Below are 21,688 nucleotides of genomic sequence, written 5' to 3'. Positions count from 1 at the left end.
GACCAAATCATTGTTTTGTTCCCCAAAAGTAAACAAAGAACTGTCACTTGTGTAAGATTATTAAAGTCAAGTATGAATGATAATCAAATTTATCACATTAGTTCTAATTTAACTCGTGTCATGTGCTTGATTTAACTTGAGTGCACAACATTGTTAATGACAGTGACTTTTGTACGAAACTAACTCATAAAATGAACAGACTCTTCAACCCACAAACTAGATTTTTTCACTAATACTACACTATGAAAGTGAAGTTTGAATGTTACTTTAAAGCATCACATTATAACCAAAGTAACTTTCGTACGAAACTTCTGCACAAATGAACAGAAGTTTTTTCTAACCTTTAACAAATTTTCAACACCAAACCACAAAGGTGATGAAAATGATGAAAAGTAGACTGAGAGATTAAAGGGCTGCTTTCTATTTTAAATATGATGATAAGAGCACTTTTCAAGGTAATACGTTACTGCAGATTTGTTCAATGTAAAGGTTTTATTTTACAGCTCAGCATCTGCGTGTGGGTCCCCCTTCTTTCTGTGTTAAGCGTGTGTGTGTGTGTGTGTGTTTATCCTGCTGTGGAGAGTGGCACTCCAGGCTCCAAGCCGCTGCCCCAAAACCGCTGATCCCTTTCATCGCGGCTGGACTTTGACTACTTCAAGGTGCTGACACCCCGAGAGCGACAACCAAACCAAATATTTTCACTTTGCACAAAAATCCAACCATGTGTGTTTTGACAAACCGGCTCTTTGGAAAAGGAAGACCCCATGTCTCTCTCTCTCTCACACACACACACACACACACACACACACACACACACACACATGCCATCGTGCCACAGAGGAATTCCATTGATTTTTCTCAAGTAATTTTCTCTCCTTTCTTCTCTTTTCATTCGGTCTAATGAATGTTGACCCCTGTGACCTCCCACTAAGAGATACCTGCAGGGAGAGCACTTAAGGGTTCCAGGCTGACCCACATCTCTGCACCACCTCCAGACTTCATTTATAGAGAAAGGAATTTAGATGGAGAACTTTATTCTTTACAGCATACTTGGTTTTACTCAGATGATCTGAACCACACCTGCAGAGCTGAACCATAAAGGAAGGAACCTCTGAAACCTGCTTCCTCACATCTGTAACAACACCCTCTCATCCCCTCCAACTTTCACTGAACCAGAACCGAAACCATGCACCCATTGGGTTTGAGAGAACACATGGAGTTGCCGCACTCTTCAAGTCTTGCACTGGCCCCCTTTCAACAGTCCCTCAGCTTGACGTCCAACCAACAGAAAGTAAGGTCAAACACACTTTCTCAGGAGTGTTTGAAATTCCTCAGACTTCCACCCAGAGGAGGCTTCATCTAAACAAGCCCTGAGGGGAGGTGAACACATGAGCACACACACACACACCAGGTGTTTGAACCACACAGGTTCTGCATGTTATGGGAACCCGATCACTTCCCATGCATCTCCCGTCTCATCCCTCCAGTGTGTGTGTGATAAGAACTAAGATGTTCAGGAAATTCAGGAGTTTAAAAGTTAAATTGCATGCTCATGCTGCTTCTGAATGATGCTGGAGTTTGCATGCTTGCAGCCCTAAACTCTGCAGAACGTGCAAATATCCTCCTGATCCGTCAGCGTCTGTTCCAGAAGCTTCCTCACGTGGCTCTTGTAAGAGGGGGTTGAATTCCTTCCACAGGGAGATAATGTAAAACCCACCTAGGTCTGGTCTAGCCTTGCCTCGCCTTGCCTCGCCTAGCCCCGCCAAGCCTGCTTTCCACAGGTTCAAACATGCCCCCCCTCTACCTTTTTTTCCTCAACGCTCCACATACATCACCACTTGGCGCAGAGTGTCGTAGCTACGGGCAACGAGAAATTAGAGAGGGAGCGGCGGCGTGCCAGCTGAATACCTGGATATGTGTAGCCTGGGGGGGACACACACGGGGGAGAAGGAGGGAGGATGGCAGGGAGGGAAGTTATAAGTTAAATCAGTGAAAGAGAAAGAAAGAGGAAGAGATTTTGAGGATGATTAAAGGATGTCTGAAACTCAAACTTCCTTAAAGGACAGAAACGTGTGCCTTAATCAAACATCCATGAACTTGAGGATCTCAAACAGTCAAGATGGGATGCTGCAAAAGAAGTTTCCAAGTGTCCTCCAGCTCAGACTCTGAATCAGGACATACGTCTCAGTCCTCGTCTCATAAGGACCTGAAAATATGCCCAGCTGCGTCCCTAAAACCACTTACATCCTAACGTACACAACCTGAAGGAAACCTCAGCCCAAACATCGACTCAAGTGAGGTAATTCAAGAAAATGAATGACCCCAGTTTGCTGTAAGCGTATCAGACATGAGACATTAAAGTGTTAGGATGTTTAGATGTGAGTATAAACCTTTAAGCTAACAGTAAACTCCTCCATGCTTCCATAAATCAATCAAGGGAAACCTGCAGACTGGAGGCGTATAGCTGTTTGGATGAGCCACTGTCTTATCTTAATATTTACCCAGAGGCCTCTGCTGTAGACACAACAAGATAGGAGAGGACGTGCTGATACTGTATCTATGAGAACGCAGAGTGGGGAGCCCGCTTTTGGGATTTGGGCTGATAGAGGGTTTAATAACAGTCGAGATTTATGTTCGGATCACGGTTGGTAATCAGGATGGGATGGCCTCAAGGTCCTGGGTCTCATACAGGATGGCACTTTCATTCTCAAAGAGGAAAGGACTTCCTCTACAAAGTTAAAGCTCACTTACATCATATTATAAAGCTGCGTTATGACAGCAGGAAAGGACCCAAAGCATGAGGAACCTTTTCAAAGCTGTAGGGACTATAAGCTTATTAAGTTCTGCATTTTTCACCCCCCCCCCAAAAAAGTTCCTGCCTTAGGGTTTGTACAGTATCTTTGGGTTCAGGGGTGCAGGAGGAACTTGCAACACTTTGTTGCAGAGTCTCAGCCCCATATTTGCTTCATGTGGCACCAAAATGACACGCAGAAACTAGGGATGGGCAATGAATTTCGAATAGTCATTCACTTTGTAAAAATCAAACAGTTACTTTGAATATTTTCTCATCTTAAAAGTACAACTTTTCATCTTTTTTTATCGGTGCCTGGTTGTAATACGCTATTGCCGCCAGACGGTGGCTACAGAGCGTCTTAAAGCTGTTTAGTAACCGCATTAAATAACAGAAGAAGAAGAATTCTAACTGCAAAAGCTAAAGATTATTCGAATAAGGAGGTTGGGTTCGATGTTTGACGATCGATTGCCTTTCCCTCGGTAAATCAGCTGTTTACATTTAATTTTTTATTTTAATTTTAATTTTTTTTAAGTTATATTTTTGGCCTTTTTTGCCTTTATTGTATAGGACAGCTGAAGAGAGACAGGAAATGTGGAGAGCGGGGGGAGACATGCAGGAAATGGTCGACCAGCCGGGAATCGAACTGGCGACCCCTGTGACGAGGACTGTAGCCTCTGTATGTGGGGCGCTTAGACCGCTAGGCCACCAGCGCCCCTACATTTAATTTTTTAACACTGAATTTTGGACGTTGAAAATGAGCACTTGAATTTTTATGCATTTAAGTTTTAAGCATTTCATTTTTTATGCATTGAATTTTTGACTGAATTTGTGAATATTGAAAAATAAAAGTGAAAAATACTCAAATTTGAAGACTTAAACTCAATGCAAAAAAATTTCAGATACATAATTTCAATGCAAAAAAAATTCAGTGCTAGGAATTCAAAGGCTTAAAAAATTCAATATCCAATGAGACTGATTTACTCCCATATGAAATGCCCTCACTAGTAGAAACAGCATAACCTTTTGTCACACGCTAGCTAACTTTCTGGTATATTCAGTTAGAGGGGATTGCAGATCACAACAGGCTAAAGGAACCTTTCAGAAGTAGTTCCTGGAACTAAAAGTCACAGCTGCTTTTGCATAAAGTAAGATTTTACAGATAAATCTCCACCAGCAGCTCCTCTCTGTGGAAGAGTGTGAGTTGGGGACTGCTTTTAAGTTTTAAAACAAGTAAATGAGTATGCTACTGAGAGGTTTTTGATTCTTGGATTTCCAGGGTTTGGCACTTAAAGGTACATATTTCTCTTTTTGTTTTTAAGGCATGGAGAAAAACGTATTTAAGACAGCAGAGTGTCGTCTGTCAAAGCATTGAGTTTCCACTGAGAAATAAAAAGCATGAAAGCTAACGCCAAAGAAGGGAAAAGCATGCAAAAGTATGAGGGCAGAAGTGTCAGCACACTTTGAAAGGTGCAAGGTGTAGTTCTATGTCTTCACCACATGAGGGCAGTGGAGAGCGAGAGAGGGAGCAGGTAAAATGATGGAAAGCATCTTATCCTCATAAAGACTTCAGGTTGAACATTGATGAATCAAACTTTAATAACTTTTCCACAAACTCAAACATCCGAGTTGTCTGACTGTAATGATGTAAATCTGCCCTTAAAGCCTCAGACTGTTTCCATCAGCACTTTGATTCAGATCCTCAACATGCTCTCTCTCGCTCTCTCTAAACCCTCCTCAGTGTCTGATCTGATCTGCTGAAGAAGACAGGTCTCAGCAGGTTCCAGCCCTGCCCACATTTCACTTAAATATCCAAATCCTAAACCGCCTCTAATGAGAGCAGAGACACATCTGAGTGCACCAGGTGTTACTGTGCATTTCATCTGAGCAGCTGTCTTTAAAAAAAAAAAAGAGAGAGGAGGAAAGAGTGAACACACGCTGCATCTCTCTCTCTCTCTGCACTGCGCTGTGACAGATGTCTGATATTTCCCGTTGTTCTGAGAGGCGGGGGTTCTGTTTGTCTGGAGGAGAGCAGGAATGTCGTGCATTCAGTGCTGACATGCACAAACACACACACACACACCCATACAGACGCAGGCAGGCTAACGTAAGGCATGCTGTGTCTCAATGTTCTACATTTCACTCAGTGTTGCACCACACTGATGATAAAGGAAGAGAAAGAACACTGGATCTGACTCGTATTCATACATATGCATGCTTCACAAAAATGTGTCTTTATATCTTCTATAAGTCTCCCTGTCCTGCAGAATCCTTAAAAAATGTGCACTGAAGCTGATGTAGACGCCTCAATGAAGAAACAGTGGATTGCTCCTTTAATTGTTCTCCTCTATGTGTGCTGTAATCAATGATCAGAGATGAAACAGGCCACAAAGTCCCTAAAGATGGAGAGGACACTACAGATGTTACTGTGACTGAACGAGGGATGCAAGAAGAAGAAAATCTAATACTAATCATACTGAATGAAAGGTTAGCTCTATGACTTCATCTCCCTCCTCCTTCTGCACCCAACAGAGACCTCACCCTCTCACACATACACTCATGCACCTTGCTCCACATTATCCTTCCTCTGCATGCTAACGGCTTAGCTGCATACCAGCCGCCACACTGACCTGGGATTAACTAAGACCAGGCTCCACCTGAAACACTCACACACACATATAGACAGCAATGTGCGTCTAAGTGTAAAGTAAAAACAGTATTCAGTATTTATTTTAATTCTATTGTATCTTATTTTGTTATTCTATTGTAATTTTAATTTTATTTCGTTTACCTGATTTAATTTTATTGATTTAATTTTTATGATATTTATTTTTTTATTTTATTCTAGTGATTTGTTTTATTTTTATGGTATTTATCTGATTTTAATTTATTGATGTTCCTGATTTTATTTTGATGATCTTATTTTATTTGTTTTTATTTTATTCTATTTATCCAATTTCATTTTATTTATTGTATTATTATTTTTCTAATATTTATCTTAATTTATTTTATTTTTCCTGACATTTATCTGATTTTTTATTTTCTTATTTCTTTTAATTGTTGATATTTAATTACATTTTTTAGTACTTCATATTACTTTCCTCTATCTTGTTTAAGCCTTCATTCAGCAATCATTTCACCTATTGCTGATATTTTCTGTCTCTGTTCTTTTGTGTGATTTAGAGGATGGAGGGATGGGACTTGCTGAAAGAGAAAGATTACTCTAAAATATGAAAACTTAGAAAAGAGAAAAAAACTTTGACTAAGTTGATTCTGAAAGGCCAAATGTTAAAAAAATGATGAAGGAAATTTGACATTTGTGGCTTTAGGAGAACAGGACTGACCTAAACCTCTGCTCCACCAACGCCAAACTCCCACCCCTCTCACCAAACCCAAGCACCGAACCTGGGGGGACAGGGCCTTCTCTGTCGCTGCCCCCACCCTCTGGAACTCTCTCCCCCAACACCTCAGATTCTCTCCCTCACTCACCAAATTCAAATCCGGACTCAAAACACACCTTTTTACAAAGGCTTTTAAACTAGAATTGATTGTTTTTTTTCTTGTTTTGTTTTATTTTGCTGCCTTGCTTTTCTTTGCTTTTTTTTGCACTGTTTTCCTTTGCTTTTCTATTGTATAATTTTATCTGATTTTCCTGTAAAGCGCTTGGAGAATCTTTTAAAGCGCTTTTATAAATAAAATGTATTATTATTATTATTATTATTATTATTATTATTAAACCTACCCACAAAAACAGGAAGTTTGTGTTTGCATCTCATGTGCATTGATTCTAAAACTTCCTTGATTACAGCGGCACTAATCAATATTTTAAAACCTTAATTAAAAAATGAAATCATCAAGATTTTATTGCATTAACTAGAGCAAAAAAAATTACAGCGTGCAAAATGGACTGGTGAACTCGGGAGGGCAAAAAGACAAACTTCTGTTTCATTTGCACATTTAAAAATTGACTCAAATATTGTAAAACTTCCAAATTGAGCTTCTTTTTCAAGTTCTTACCAGATTTTGCTTCATAAATCTGAGAAACATGCCCCCCTTTTGCAGATATTCCATATTTACTATCACCAACTTGACCTCAGAGCTCTAGAGTCTCATATCCTGAAGCTGATCAAGCGTCGTTTTGCAATTAAACTGTCCTAAAGTGTCATCAGAGTGAGTTAATGCAGGATAACAGATAGGAAGCAGAGGTGGTCATGGGTAAATGAGATCAACACTGAGAGGTGGTCGTTAACAGAGCTGCAGAAACATCTCTCTATTATCCTTTGTGCTCCTCAGAGACAGGAGTCATAACTCTCACAGGGAGAAGAGGAAAGAGTAAAAATACTCCGAAAGTGTCAAATAAAGTCGTACGGCTGGTCCTGCACTTTGAAATGAATCGGTCTGCACGAGTTTATTAAAGGTTAAAAAGCTCTAAACTGAAGTGTGCAAAGAAGAAGTAGCCACACACACACACACACACACACACACACATAAACACACACAAGGTCAAACCATTGGCTCATATTTTTCCCATGTGGTTTTCGGGGAAGCCCTGTTTCCTCTTCAGTAGTGTGATGAAAGAAACAGGTGCCAGAAAATGAGAGAGCGAGAGTGTGTTAAAAGTAGCGAGGGAAACAACAGAGAGAGAGAGAGAGAGAGAGAGAAAACAGAGAAGAAGAGAGAAGCAGACGCCCTCCCACACTCGGTGAGCTCGACCCGGGCTCCAGTGAGTGTTGTGCGTTTCTTCGTGGAACGAGACAGTCAAAACAGCTTTTATGAAAAGCTCATTCTTTCGTCTATGGGCAGCCAGAGACGACATGTTAAGCACATTAACTTGCTGTTTGTGTGTGTGTGTGTGTGTGTGTGTGTGTGTGTGCGTTGTGAGTTTATCGCCCCCTGCCATCGGACCCGCTGTGGTGGCTCATGTGAGACGAGCAGATAAAGGATCGAGGGATGATAAAAGTTGGGAGACTGATTGAACGATTTGAGAAAGCTGATTTCTTGGCTCCTGCTTTGACATGAAAAACTGAAAGGTGGACAATTTCAGCCGATCTTGTTCCTTATGAATAAACTAAGTTGCTATATTTGTTTGTATCGCTTTAAGGCACCATAAACAACCAAGATGGCCGACTTTGGTTGATTTGGAAAGCTTTGGTTTTCTGCTAATCTAAGCCAGACCACAACGAACTACACGCCGGTTCAGATTACATACAAACTGTGCTGAACTAGAAGTTGTGGTCGAGCAGTTGACCTCCATGTCACATGCTTTGTTGCAGCACTCAAATGCATTTTGGACATTTGGTGACTGGTGTCTTTCTTACGCTTCAAAAAGGTGGTCACTTGCTTAATCTACAGTACCATAAAACAGAACAAAGCTAACACATTTGTATGACTGTTTTGTATTCAATTTTTCCCGTAGCCAACTGTTAGCAGTTACATCTATTTGCAGTAATACACATTTTTGCTGATGTTAATTATAGTGTATATAGTTCTTGAAAACAGAGGTTTTGGCAAAAACAGCATTTGAGGAAACGCCGACCTACTTGTGCATGGCGATTGTTGTTAACATGTTTTGTGCTTGCGCCAAGATGACTAGCTACTGTTTTTTTTTACATCTGTTAGGTATGGTTACGTTTAAGTGGAGTTTCAGAAGCAGGACCACACATCAACCACGCCTCTTCCGGCTCTCTTATGAATCCAAACCTATCCCTTTCCTCCCCTTCGTTCTCAGATTCCACACCCAACCCTCTCTTCCCTTTTCTTCCTACTTCCCTCTTTCCTACGATACATAGAGCTCTTAAAGGTGGGTTCATTGTGCCTGGGAGCTACAGCGGATCCCCTATTACGTAAGCTTCCCCATGCCAGTAACGGCAAGAAGTTCAACGTCAAATTCAGAATCACTATTCCAATTAAATCAATAAATCATTGTTAAATTACATCCTGTTGATGGTTTGGTCCTTGCTAGTGAATTGTATGTTAAGAAGGAAACCATGCTGCACAACCAAGGTGAATAAATATACCACACTCAATAGTGTTTAATTTGCCGCTTCGTGCAAGGTTTGAAGAATACTATCTGCAATCATCACTCGCTGCAGAAGACGCTCAATATGTGTTCGCACAATGATCTTCTGACCATCTTTGGGGGCGCCATACTCTCCTGAATTTATTTTGAATGTGTTAAATGAGATAAATGTGGTATCAATGTGAGAATGAGAATGTTGGCTGTAACTGTGTTTTTAAAGCTTGTTGATAGGATTAGTGGTTCAAAAGTTATCAAACATTTAAGAACAAGTAGCCGCCATCAGCCGTCTGGGTCTTTAAGGGCTACTATGACGGACTGATTCCACATATCGCCACCTACTGGCCTGGCATGCTTCTGCAGGCACTTTTTATTATTTCTGCAATGTCTTGTGGACAAAGAAATATTCTAAAACATCTCTTTAAGTAATAATAAAAATATAATTGATAAGATTTATAGAGCACTTTTCTGGGTACTCAAAGTCACTTTACAGAAAGTGCAAAAAAATCATAATAAATAAAGTAAATAAGTAGAGGTAGAGGTTATGTGTTGAATAAATATTTTTTTTAAACGTAGATAAAAAAAATCTGTTTCATACATGTGGATGCAGCCTGAGTTTTTTCCCCCTCTGTGCTTCAATGTAACATTTTACAACATGTGGTTTGAAAGCCTGAGTGGAAAATGTAACTTCTGACAAACGCTTCACATCTCATCTGCAAAAAGAAAAATGGAGGAATTCTTTAACTATAGTAGTTTGATTGACCACAACACACACAAAAAGGGAAACTTCAAACATGTGACGTTAGCTCTAACCTTGTGTCAGGGAAGCTTGTACGACACACAGCAGTGTTCTCTTCGTGTACTTTGAGCAGGTAGGAAAGAAAAGAAGCAGACATCTGTAGATCAAGTTCACCCGCTGATCTCAGATTAAAACTCTGTTCCCTCTTTCTCCTCCCTGCCTTTTCTTCTGAAAGAATGCAAAACAATAAATGCTCCTGTTTGGAGGAGAATCCATTTCAACCTTATACTCCCACATCTACTCTTTATCTGCCAGCTAACCCTTCATAAGTCCAAGTTTTTAAGTGTCTCAGAGTTTGTCATTTGGGTTGTAAAACTTCCTCTTTCCTGAGAGAATGAGAGGCAGGGATGATGTTCTTTCAGGAAAAAGGAGGTCAGGAAAACATAAGAAGAAAGAGGGAGGGGAGGACAGCATGTCTTGTGACTGCTCTGTGTAGGTGGACTTGACAGGTAGCCCGCTGGATCGTAGCCACACACACACACTCACTTACTCACTCACTGACACACCGGGACTACAAGGAAATTCTGATACAGCCGTTCCTAGGATTAAAAAAGCTGTCCGAAAGCTTAGACCAATTCTAACTTTGGGTAATCTGACTAATAGAACATGTCACATGCTCAAAGGTGAAACTCCAGATGTCTGACTTGCCCCTCAGCTCATAAACACAAAATCATATCTGGCTGAACTGACCCCAAAATCATAAAACATATTGTGAAATGGCAGAAAATCCAGGTCACCAAAAATCTGATCACTGGGCTGAATCTTGGGAACAGATGAGCAGCTCTCTACTGGAAGATAACGTAACTGGTATGAAGCTACGCCTTCCTTCAATCTCTTAAATCTCTCTAAAAGTTTATGCTGGTTTTACCGATGTTAAAACACTCTTTAAGTGCGAACAGATCAAAGGAAATGTTGTATAAAATGTCAGACAAGATAAAAGAGATACGGATACCTGTATGAGGGCAGCTTACATCCAGTTTATGATTTCTAACAAAGTTTATTTATACAGAGTGTTACTTTACATTTCGAGGAATCATCACCAGCACAACTTTCTTCAGTATTTGGAGATAGAAGAGTGTAGGATGGAGGATAATCCAACATTAGATAAAACACTTTAAGCTGCAAAGGCGTCAAAAGTACATTTTTAAGATTGGTTTGGGAGACAGTCTTTTGGATAGTTTCCATTGATAAACTCAGAGAATAATCTGTAAAGTGCTCTTTGTTGAGAGGGGGGAACTAATCTAAGGTACAATTTTCAAATCAAATTGGTTGGTGGTGAAATTTGGAAAAGAAAAAGACAAATTATGGCGTGCTTTCCAAAACGGTGGGAAGAAAAGAGGCTCTAAAACAGAGCCCTGAGGAACCCCACAAGTAGATAATGATGAATTACTCTTTATTAAGGATATTCATCGGCTTATTCCCAAGTTATTTGAATTGGAATCTCAATCATATGATCAGAATTTAGGGACTACATTGATGGAAATATTTCTATTTTATTAACTTTTTTATCTGACCTTTATTTAACCAGGAAATAAAACCTCAGTGAGATTAAAAATCTATTTTTCCAGAGCGTCCTGGCCACGATAGGCAGCAGGACAGTTCACAGAGTTTCTGACAGACTAGCAGCATATACAAACATAATGTAAGATATTATGAGGACATTTAACTACATGTCATAACAGAATAAAACAACAAAATGAGTGTCCAAATAAAACAGGCAGAACTCCTAATTCTTTACAATTAAGGAAGCTGCAAATTTAAAAGCCTTTCGGTGGAGTATTTTGGTAATACGTTTAACAGACGGGTAATTCTGGTGCCACCTAGTGAGGGTGATGATGTTAAATCATTTATTCCACGTAGCACACACATCCCTAGTTGTTATTGTTGAAGTTTTAACTCTTCTTGAGCTGAAAATACTCTTACGATTAAATATTTGCACCTCCACCAAGAACAATTATTTCTGATTTATCCGTCTTTTTGTCCTCAGGACTACTGAAAAACTACTTGACCGATTTTTGTGAAATTTGTTGGATTGGTTCAGCTTGGTCCGAAGAAGAATCTGTTAAAGTTTGAAGAAGATCGGTCAAAAACTCAAGAATCAGACCTTGGCGGAAGTCAACAAACTTTTTCTACTCCTCTGGTTCCTAATTCTTCTTGATTGAGCCTTACTGCGAGCATCGCCACCCAGAAATATCTGAAAGTACTGATGGTGCACCACTTCCTCTGATAGTTTTTGGCTTTTGTAACTCATAAAGAAGCCTCACTATTAATTTCAGTCCATTTCATTAGCAGCTAAAAACTCCTCACTGGAGCTTTAAGGTTTTTAAGGTTACGGTTCCAAAGTTTGGCCACTAGAGGGGGAACAAAGCAGGTAATCAGCACTCTGAGACAAACCTTGGATGAATGAAAGAAATGTGAGGTTTTACCATTATAAGAAGTTATTCTCTTTAAAAAACACTGAGGCCGGGAGAAGGGGCTCAGTGGTATTTGGGAAGGGGAGTTGGTGGTTACCAATACTACCCAAATTTGGGACCTCTGGGAGTCTTCCTCTATTCTTTGACCGCAAACTGAGTCACGGGAAGTGAGTAAGATGATGTTTTTGCATTTACCTGCAGACATCTGCTATTAGAGACAACAGATGTGTTATTGAACTGCCTTTTCATTGAGTTTGTTCCACTTCTTTGGCGACTCTACTTACAAACAAAGCCCACTCGTACTGGATCAATATTCTACTCAGCCCACGAATGGAAACCAGGATGCTTCCAACGTCACAACACTGTTCCACAAGCCAACCTGGACACTCTGGGATAGAACTTGTACTTGTTGTTCACTTAGACATGAAAAAAAATCTATAAAACATGCTGTCAAAACAGGCTATCACGTCTTTAATCTACTCTGACAGAGAAGCTCTATTAGTTCCAAGGTTTACCTCCAGGAATCTAACATGAAGTCAGACAAACAGCCCAAATAAAGTCGCACACTGTTGCTTTAAGAACAATGGGGTGTAAGGGGTCAGTTTGCATACGTTCAGAGATTCCAGCAAAGTCTTTTTAACCTTAATCTGTAACCTAATTCAGCCCAAATCCACAGAGGCCTCTGCTTTAATCTGGATACCCTCACTGGTCTTCAAAGAAAGCTCGCTCAAACCTTAAGTGACCGCAACGTAACCCTTCAGACGACAAACCTCTGACCCCAGAGTGAGTTCAAGAAACTTTAAATCTGTCACATGAAAAACAGACTGATGTTGTGAATCGTGGACTACACACGGAAACATAGAAACATGAATTGATAGATATTTTGAGGAGAGAGAGAAAGAGAGAGAGAGGTTTGACCTTTAAAGCCTCAAACAACACTGTGATGGATGGAGTAAATAAAAAGGTCTCGGACAAACACGCCGTGTTTACTCTCCTCTTAGCGCTGGACGGAGGGTGAAAGAGAGGAAGGGGTGAGAACGGGGTGACAGAAAGAGATATGTTGTGTAAAGAGATTAAATAAGATTATAACCTGAGAACTAACAGAGGATGGAGATTAGAGCATTGGAGGAAAAAAGAGTTTGTGAATTATTTTCTTAAATATACTTCAGCTGGTGTTTCTGCTACTCAACATCTACTGCTGTGAAACTTTGACTACAGTTCTTCTGCTGCAACTACTTTTACTCCTTCTACTTTTTCTTCTTCTCTACTGTTATTCATAGAGTATTCCTTACATCCTTATGTGTTTACCATAACTAGTTAAGTATGTAATCTTGTTAAGTATGCACCAAAACTGCAACTCTCTGCTTCTGGACATTAAAACGGTGGGGTCTCTGCAAGTTTTTTAAAGTAAACTAAAGATTAAAGTATTTTATTTTTTAGCCTTGGACTGCATTATCATATTCATTGTTTTAACATTTATTTTCCTATTTTTATTTTTTTTAAATTTAATGTATTTATTTATTCATGTATCATTTTATTTCTTAACATTTATTTTCTTATTTTGTATTTTTATATTTAATTAATTATGAATTATTTTTCTTTTTATTAATCTATTCATTTCTTAACAACATTTATTATTTATTTATTATTTGTTGTATTTTCTCATCTTTTTAACTTCAACTGATTTTCAACTTTTCTTTCTACTCTTACTTATTTTATTAATTTTACTCAATTAATTTTATTTTTAAGTATTTTATTTATAAATATATAATTTGTTGTGACAATGGGGACAAATGGTGGAGAAAAAATAAAAGGTTTTACTTATAAAAGAACAAAAATTGCAAACAAAACTTATTGAAATGTCTAAGAAACTAAATTCAAAAGGAAACACAAGAAAGAAGGGATGGGCATTTCAAGCCAAAGTACTATCTGATAATCACTGGCATCTATTCTGCGAATATTCATAAAATTGTACTTTTAAAATGAGGTAATAGTCATTTTTAACAAGTGCACTAATATTCCAACATTTGAAAATCATGTCCCATCCCTATAAGGAAGACTTACAAAGCTTACTGAAACACAGGGAACACAGGGGAGACGTAGGATCCAACACAGGACAGGGGAAGCAGAGGAACTAAATACACAGAGTGATTCACACAGGTGGAACTAATGAGGGTAATCAAAATAGCAGGGAAACACACAAAGGCAGGAAGTGAAGCTAAAGTAGAAACACAGGGATGAAGAACTACAAAATAAAACAGAGATAGGACATAGGATACATTTAAACACGGGGAGGAACTTAGGCATGAAGCAGGAAACAAAGATGGATACAACACAAGATCAACTCATGACATATGTGTTCTTTAAATGTTATTTTACTACAACACTGTTTCTTGAAAAGCTCTAAAATTAACCTGTCTTGGTGGTCATCTGTTGTGACTTCCCCCTGTTTCTTCCCTCTAATCTTTCATTTTTTACCACCACACTGCAAAAAAAACTCAAATACTTCAAAGTGTTTTTATGTCATTTCCTGTCAAAATACCTCATTACACTTCATTCAAGCCACACCGACCTGACGAGTCCAGATATTAATCTTGTTTCAGGATTTAACCACAAAGTCAAACAAGTGCCTCAAGTCTGTATTCTGCTTGTAGTGTCGTGAATAAGATGTTACATCTGGGCTTGTCAGGTCAGTGTGGCTTCTGTCGGGTGTAATGAGATATTTGGTTCAGAAACTAAACAAAGGCACAAAGTAGGAGGAGCCTCTGTGTGTCTGCTCTCGAAGGCAAATTCCATCTTTATCTCACCTGCGGCTCCTTAAACAGGCAACAACACGGCCAAGCATCTCCCAATGCACACCAGCATGTACATCCCGTCACCTGTAGCTACTCATTAGACAGTATGGACTCTGTGTGTATGTGTGCGTGTGTGTGTGTGTGTGTTTGTGTGTGAGGATCTCACACAGTGGCGTCAATGAGCTGAAGATGCCATTAGGATTAACAGGAGGACAAAAAGTCAATGAGAGCTAACAGGGGAATGTTTGGACAGCAAATACCCCCGATCCTGAACGTACACGCCTCTCTTTCTGCTCTCCGGTTAACGCCTCACTCATCCTCCTCATCCTCACGAGGAAGAGGCAGAGCAGCAGAGCAGCAGAGCAGGTTGGGAAAGTCAGAGAAGTTGAAAGTTTGAGCAGCAAGGAAAGAAAAGAGCATGATAAGAGCTTGGAATCAGAAAGATGTGAGTCCCTCCTCCTCATGCAGCTCCTCAGAGTCACACACACACACACACACACACACACACACACACACACACACACACACACACACACACGCACACACATCTTCACAATCTGAGGATGTTTTGGCTACAGGCCGCAGACAGATATCCCCCGCTCCCACCTCCACCTGGGATGTGGGTCATGTGAAAGGTGAGGGAATCTGTGTGGCTTGTATGCACGTATGTCTGCGCGCCAGTGTGTGTGTGTGTGTGTGTGTGTGTGTGTGTGTGTGTATGTGTGTGTGTAAACGTATGCAGGAAGCATACATCGACTGAAATGTGTGTTTGCGGTCGTGCTGCATGACGGGTTCAAAGGGAAAGCTCCGGGTATACATTACTGCTGAACTCGCTCACCTGCAGAGAGGAGATTCATATCTGAGGATTAATCTGCACACACACACACACACACACACACACACACCCACCCACACACACACACACACACATGAGCCCAGAAGACTGAGATCTATATGACGCTCAAGTTATGTGATTGTGCGTATAAGGAGCCGGTGTTGACTTTATGTGCAGATTCAGACGTGACACTCTCCTCCTCACTGTCCTGGTTAAACCATGCATGTCATATTTGCAAACTTCATCTGAAGCATGAGGAGAAAATGCATCGTGGAGATTTTAAAAATGGAGATTTGAAGTTGTTAAACGGACTCTTAAAGGTGCAGGTGTCCTCTGAAGTTGCACAGTTTTGCAGCAAAATGTCCAAAACTGGAAAACATCCATCATTTTAAATTAGCACTCTCCTCTTCTAGTCCTTTTCTTTTTTAAATATGCATCCACTTTTGTATTTTTCCCAACACACAGTAGGCTATTTAATGTTATTTCCTTTTTGTATTTTGTTCTCTGTATTTCAGGCTTAATGAAACCTGAATTCCAGCACTTATTTCTCCTTTAACTCCAGAATTTGATATTTAAGCTCAGTGACATGAACATCCAGCAGGGACTTGTGGGAACGAGGGAGGGGGTCACTGATTCTTGTCTGTAACTCTCGCTCACTGTACTGTATTAATCTGTGTTAAAAACTAATACAAATATTGTTGAGTAAAGAAAACTTTGTCATGTTTGAAGATCTTTCAAAATCAAGGGATGACACAAGCAAGTTGGATTCCTAAGGATGTTGTTTAAATAACCTGGTGCAGTTTTATCCATGCAATAACATACCTATCTATTTATCAGATAGAAGTGTACATAGTGTGTATACATCTGTAATAGCTGCCATATTTTATTCTATTTTATTTTATTTTAATTTATTTTATTTTATTTTATTCTATTTTATTTTATTCTATTTTATTTTATTCTATTTTATTTTATTCTATTTTATTTTAATTTATCTTATTCTATTTTATTCTATTTTATTTTATTTTATTTTATTTTAATTGATTCTATTTTATTCTATTTTACCTTTATCATTGCTATTATTATTGTTATTATATTTTTTAACTATGTTTGTAAGCTGCTGTAACAAAAGAATTTCCCCCAATGAGGGACCAATAAAGTATATCTTATATCTCTTATCTTATGTATTTGGAGGGTTAGGTGTAATACACCAGGCTTCCACTAGGGGGCCTCAGTGAGAGCAGAGCTACAGCTGACCAGGAACACTGACAAGAGAGAAAGTCACACCTGCTTCATCCTTCCATCAAACTTCCCGCTATCTTAAGTCAAACTCTGCCCGCTTCTCTCTCAGATCTTGGACCCTGACAGACGGGTTGAGATGAAGTAGAAGCTCTAAAGGTCAAACTATCCACCCTCTGTCCACCTTCATGACTCTGTCTCATCAGCCCACCTTAAACCTCTCTCTACTCATCCTCCAAAAGAGGGGCGGGGTCATCCACATTCCTATGGACCCCACTCCACCTTTGACTTCACATCACCATGGAACCATAACAGACACACAAGAGGCCACAACACAATCACACGTGCAACACCTAGAAACACGACTTTATGTCTTTATTTCTGACTTCAACGAACAAAACCCTGGGACGTGACTTTCTTAAAAGGGGCAGACTCGCCCTGATGCTGACCTGTAGGTCTTCAAACACTGACTGCAGGTATGCATGGGGGTAAATGATCAACTTTAGCTACAGATACAGTTTATTTGAGCGCTCACACTTTAATTTCCCTGCAGATTAAACCCCCTTTAAGAAGAACTACCACCAGTCTCCTGTAGATCAGCTTTCAGAAAGACCTGACATTGATTTAAGCTCTTGAATGCAGCACATGTAAACACAAAAAAGGTCTCCAGATGATGTGAATTTACAGGAAAGACTTGAAGCAGAACTTTAAGTAGACTCTGTCCTCTTTAGAACTGACTTATGCCTGACTTTCAGCTTATTAATGTGTCTTCAATTCTGCATTTACAGTCTGTAGTCCTGACTTTGTGGCTGGTTAGGTTAGCAATAAAAACCTCAAACACCTAGGATTGTGAAAGTCTTCGAGCTCATGTCCCACACACTGATGTGCAGGAAGTGTGCAGGCCTGATTGGACATGGCCTGCTGTGTGTGTGTGTGTGTGTGTGTGTGCTTGTGAGTGTGTGTGTGTGGGCGGGGCCATCAGCAATGCAAGTGTCCCCTCATGAATTATTAATGAAGTGTGAATATTCATCATGTGCAACACCACACAGCCTGTTGGAATATTACATGAGGAGTCTTTTTTTTTTGCACTGTTTGATTTAGAGATGTTGGAGAGCTGGAACGCAGAGCTGCTGATGCAAACAAATGCAGAGTGAGGTATGCACAAACACCCAAACACACACACACACACACACACACTGGGCTCTCCTGGATCTGTGTTCCTAAACATCTCAAGTGCAAAGAGGAATTCCACTTTCCTGACTCTCTAACTCTCATGTCTCTGGCTGTCCTGCCTGCATATTCGTGTTCTGCGTGCGCAAAAGCAGCAAATAAAGGTGCATTTATTCACCTTTACGCCCATAAGAGTGACTAACAAGGACTGTCAACATGTTACACACGTGAAAGGAATTAAAACCTGCTGAATTCCGACACATTTTCACCCTAGGTCGTGAAATAATGACGCTTTAGGGGTCATTTTTACGCATTTGGGTGCTCTGAGGCAGCAGAGCGTGTTGTCACTGACAGACAGAGCAGAGGCTTGGTGCATGTAACATTTTAATTAGCTCTAGTAGTGGAGGAGGGAAAGACTCACACACACACACTTTAAGCTTAAGTCGTGTGATTTTTGTGTAGAATAAGTAGAATAAGACTTATAGGCGCATGCAGGAAAGCTGTGGAGCAGTGCGCGTGCGGCGTGTTGCTACAGGTTGCAGGGAACAGGGAAGGAGAAATGTGATGCGCAAGGGTGCAGGACTGAAGGACTGGAACTCAGTCCGGACTCCCATGGGAAAAACTACAAAGCAGAGCTCGTGAAGGGAGCACCCTTTGCGTAAAAGAGTCCTAAACACTCCCTCAGAGTTGTTATTTTGAATGCAACAAATAAGAAACAGCATCAGGAGTGTTATTAGAGCAGAAGGAAAAGCACTTGTTAGAATAAAGCAGCCTCTCTCTATTTATAAACCTCAGTCCGGCTTGCTGGGAGAGCCAGTGGTGTCCCGGCGCCGGCTGAGCTGAGTGAGAGCAGCAGGTCTCTCGGGTTCCTCACGCGGGGTTTCTCCCCCCCCTGTTAGGACTCTCCTGCAAAAGGAAGGAAAAACTGTAAGGTGGACTTACCGCAGAGTCGGATTGCTGCACCGCGACGCACAGGGCGAGGAAGAGCAGAGGCACGGCGAGCTGTCGCAGGCTCTTCAAGTCTTTATTCATCTTGGGGGGGAAGGAGGAATAACACAAGAATCCGCCACTGCGTTAACACTCACAAAACTGGAATGGCTCTTAATCGCGTGTCATAGCCCTGCTTTCCCACCCAGCCACGCGCGCCCTCAGTGGAATCAAATAGAGAGGAAAACTCTTCTTCTTCTTCTTCTTCTTTCTTCTCGGCGTGTTGCGCTTGCAGAGGCTCCCTAGTGGTCCTGGCTCTGGCACCGTGCGCCTCTGCAGTCCCCCCTCTCTAACTTTTTCTCTCCTCAACTTTGCAAAACCTGCCCCAGCCGGAACTACTTCCCAAAACCCAGTGCGCAGTGATATGAGCTACATGCGCCTTGCACCAAGAGTCACAGCTCATCGAAAATAAAGTTTGAGGAGGAGTTGCGCGTTAAAAGTTCCCCCTCAAGAGACCATGTATAAGTCACACTTCACTCCCTCTAACACTTTGTTCCTCCTGCTTTTAATTCGCCTTCACTTCACAAGAATGTTAGGACCTCGCAGGAGGCGGATGGATCACTAGTGGTGCCTTCTTCCTGCTTGTCTATCCAATCCTACCCAGCGCCTGAGGCTGCAGAAAAAGCTTTGACATTAAACCTTTTTAGATATTTTCTATAGGCCTGGGCACGTTGCATTCCTGACAGATTATTAAAGGTCAAATACTCAGGGTTGACTCCTGACAGAGAGATGCTGCTGGCGGAATGGAAGAGGGTGAAATTATGCTTATTTGTGGGGGAAAGTAAAAAAACACATCATCCTCTCATTCCTTCACAATTTAGGGTTACATTCTTCTCAATGAAGCGAGAGGGTTGTTAAAGATGAGATCATAAAATGTGCTTTTCTTACACTTCAGCTGCAGACTTTATTCTGATTATGAAACTTTTCTTAACTCACAAGTCCTTTAAAGACTTAAAGACAAAGATCAGACTAGCAGAGTCATTACTCTGTGTTTTTTTTTATAAGTCTGTATGCCTTTAAGCGTATTTCTTTTTGTTTTTATTGCCCACTGTGAAGCTCTTTGTTACCTGAATTAAAAAGTGCTATAAAAATTAAGTTTTATTATGATGTAGTATTATTCAAGTGTAGAATTATCCACAAAGTGCCCAAGTATTCATCAATCAATCTTTATTTACACAGTGCCAAATCACAACAAACGTTATCTGAATACTCTTTCCAAACTGAGCAGGTCTAGACCGTACTCTATGTCATATCATCAACAAAGACCCAACATCAAGACCGGATAAGATCCAGTCCCATCTTACAGACAGGACTCAGTCTGATCTCATCTTAATCCACCATGAGCAGAACACTTTGCAGGATTTAGCAAGTTACAGTGGCAAGGACAAACTTCCTTTAACAGGCAGAAACCTCCAGCAGGACCAGACTCATGTTAGACACACATCTGCTGAGACCGAGTTGGGGTTGAAAAGAAGGATAAAGGAGAATAAGAGATAGAGATGGTAGTGATGAGATGGATAGTAGTAGTAGTTGTTGCTGCTGGAGTCTGGAAGGTCTACAGCAGAGATCCAGAGGAACCTCTGAGACAAGGGAGCTCAGGGGCTCCAGAAAGGTCTATGGTTAGTAACTTTAATGGGACAGGAAAAGTTAAAGTATATGATGCCTTTATTGAAAGACAGGACAGTAAATAGATGAATTAATCCACCATGAGCAGAACACTTTGCAGCATTTAGCAAGTTACAGTGGCAAGGACAAACTTCCTTTAACAGGCAGAAACCTCCAGCAGGACCAGACTCATGTTAGACACACATCTGCTGAGACCGAGTTGGGGTTGAAAAGAGGGATAGAGGAGAATAAGAGATAGAGATGGTAATTGTGAGACAGATAGTAGTAGTTGTAGCAACTGGAGTCTGGAACGTCCACGAGACAAGGGAGCTCAGGGACTCCAGAAAGGTCTATGGTTAGTAACTTTAGTGGGACAGAAAGACCTAAAGTATCTGATGCCTTCATTGAAAGAAAAGACAATAAATAGATTCATTAATCCACCATGAGCAGAGCACTTTGCAGCATTTAGCAAGTTACAGTGGCAAGGACAAACTTCCTTTAACAGGCAGAAACCTCCAGCAGGACCAGACTCATGTTAGACACACATCTGCTGAGACCGAGTTGGGGTTGAAAAGAAGGATAAAGGAGAATAAGAGATAGAGATGGTAGTGGTGAGACGGATAGTTGTAGTTGTAGCAGCCGGAGTCTGGCATGTCTACTGCAGAGATCCAGAGGAACCTACGAGACAAGGGAGCTCAGGGACTCCAGAAAGGTCTATGGTTAGTAACTTTAATGGGACAGGAAGAGTTAAAGTATATGATGCCTTTATTGAAAGACAGGACAGTAAATAGATTAATTAATCCACCATGAGCAGAACACTTTGCAGAATTTAGCAAGTTACAGTGGCAAGGACAAACTTCCTTTAACAGGCAGAAACCTCCAGCAGGACCAGACTCATGTTAGACACACATCTGCTGAGACCGAGTTGGGGTTGAAAAGAGGGATAGAGGAGAATAAGAGATAGAGATGGTAGTGATGAGATAGTAGTAGTTGTAGCAGCTGGAGTCTGGAACGTCCACGAGACAAGGGAGCTCAGGGAC

At 40.6% G+C, this 21,688-nt stretch overlaps 1 protein-coding gene across 4 annotated transcripts in view; it reads right to left on the bottom strand.

Moving 5' to 3' along the window:
• Positions 1–19,612, bottom strand: part of col4a5 (collagen, type IV, alpha 5 (Alport syndrome)) — a 69,913-nt gene extending 50,301 nt beyond the window's left edge. For 2 of the 4 annotated variants that reach the window (XM_034676499.1, XM_034676498.1), the window contains exon 1: positions 18,999–19,375. In XM_034676499.1, the coding sequence (XP_034532390.1) occupies positions 18,999–19,088 (90 nt within the window). In that variant the 5' untranslated portion in view covers positions 19,089–19,375. Of the gene's footprint in view, positions 1–18,998 lie in introns of all 4 variants that reach the window. The other 2 variants (XM_034676500.1, XM_034676497.1) reach the window with 2 other exon arrangements.
• Positions 19,613–21,688: the final 2,076 nt, after the last annotated feature.

The sequence above is a fragment of the Notolabrus celidotus genome, chromosome 23, assembly GCF_009762535.1.
Source record: "Notolabrus celidotus isolate fNotCel1 chromosome 23, fNotCel1.pri, whole genome shotgun sequence".
NCBI classification, from domain to species: Eukaryota; Metazoa; Chordata; class Actinopteri; order Labriformes; family Labridae; genus Notolabrus; species Notolabrus celidotus.
Note: the sequence above shows the minus strand (reverse complement) of the source record. Positions and strands in the feature narration are given on the sequence as shown.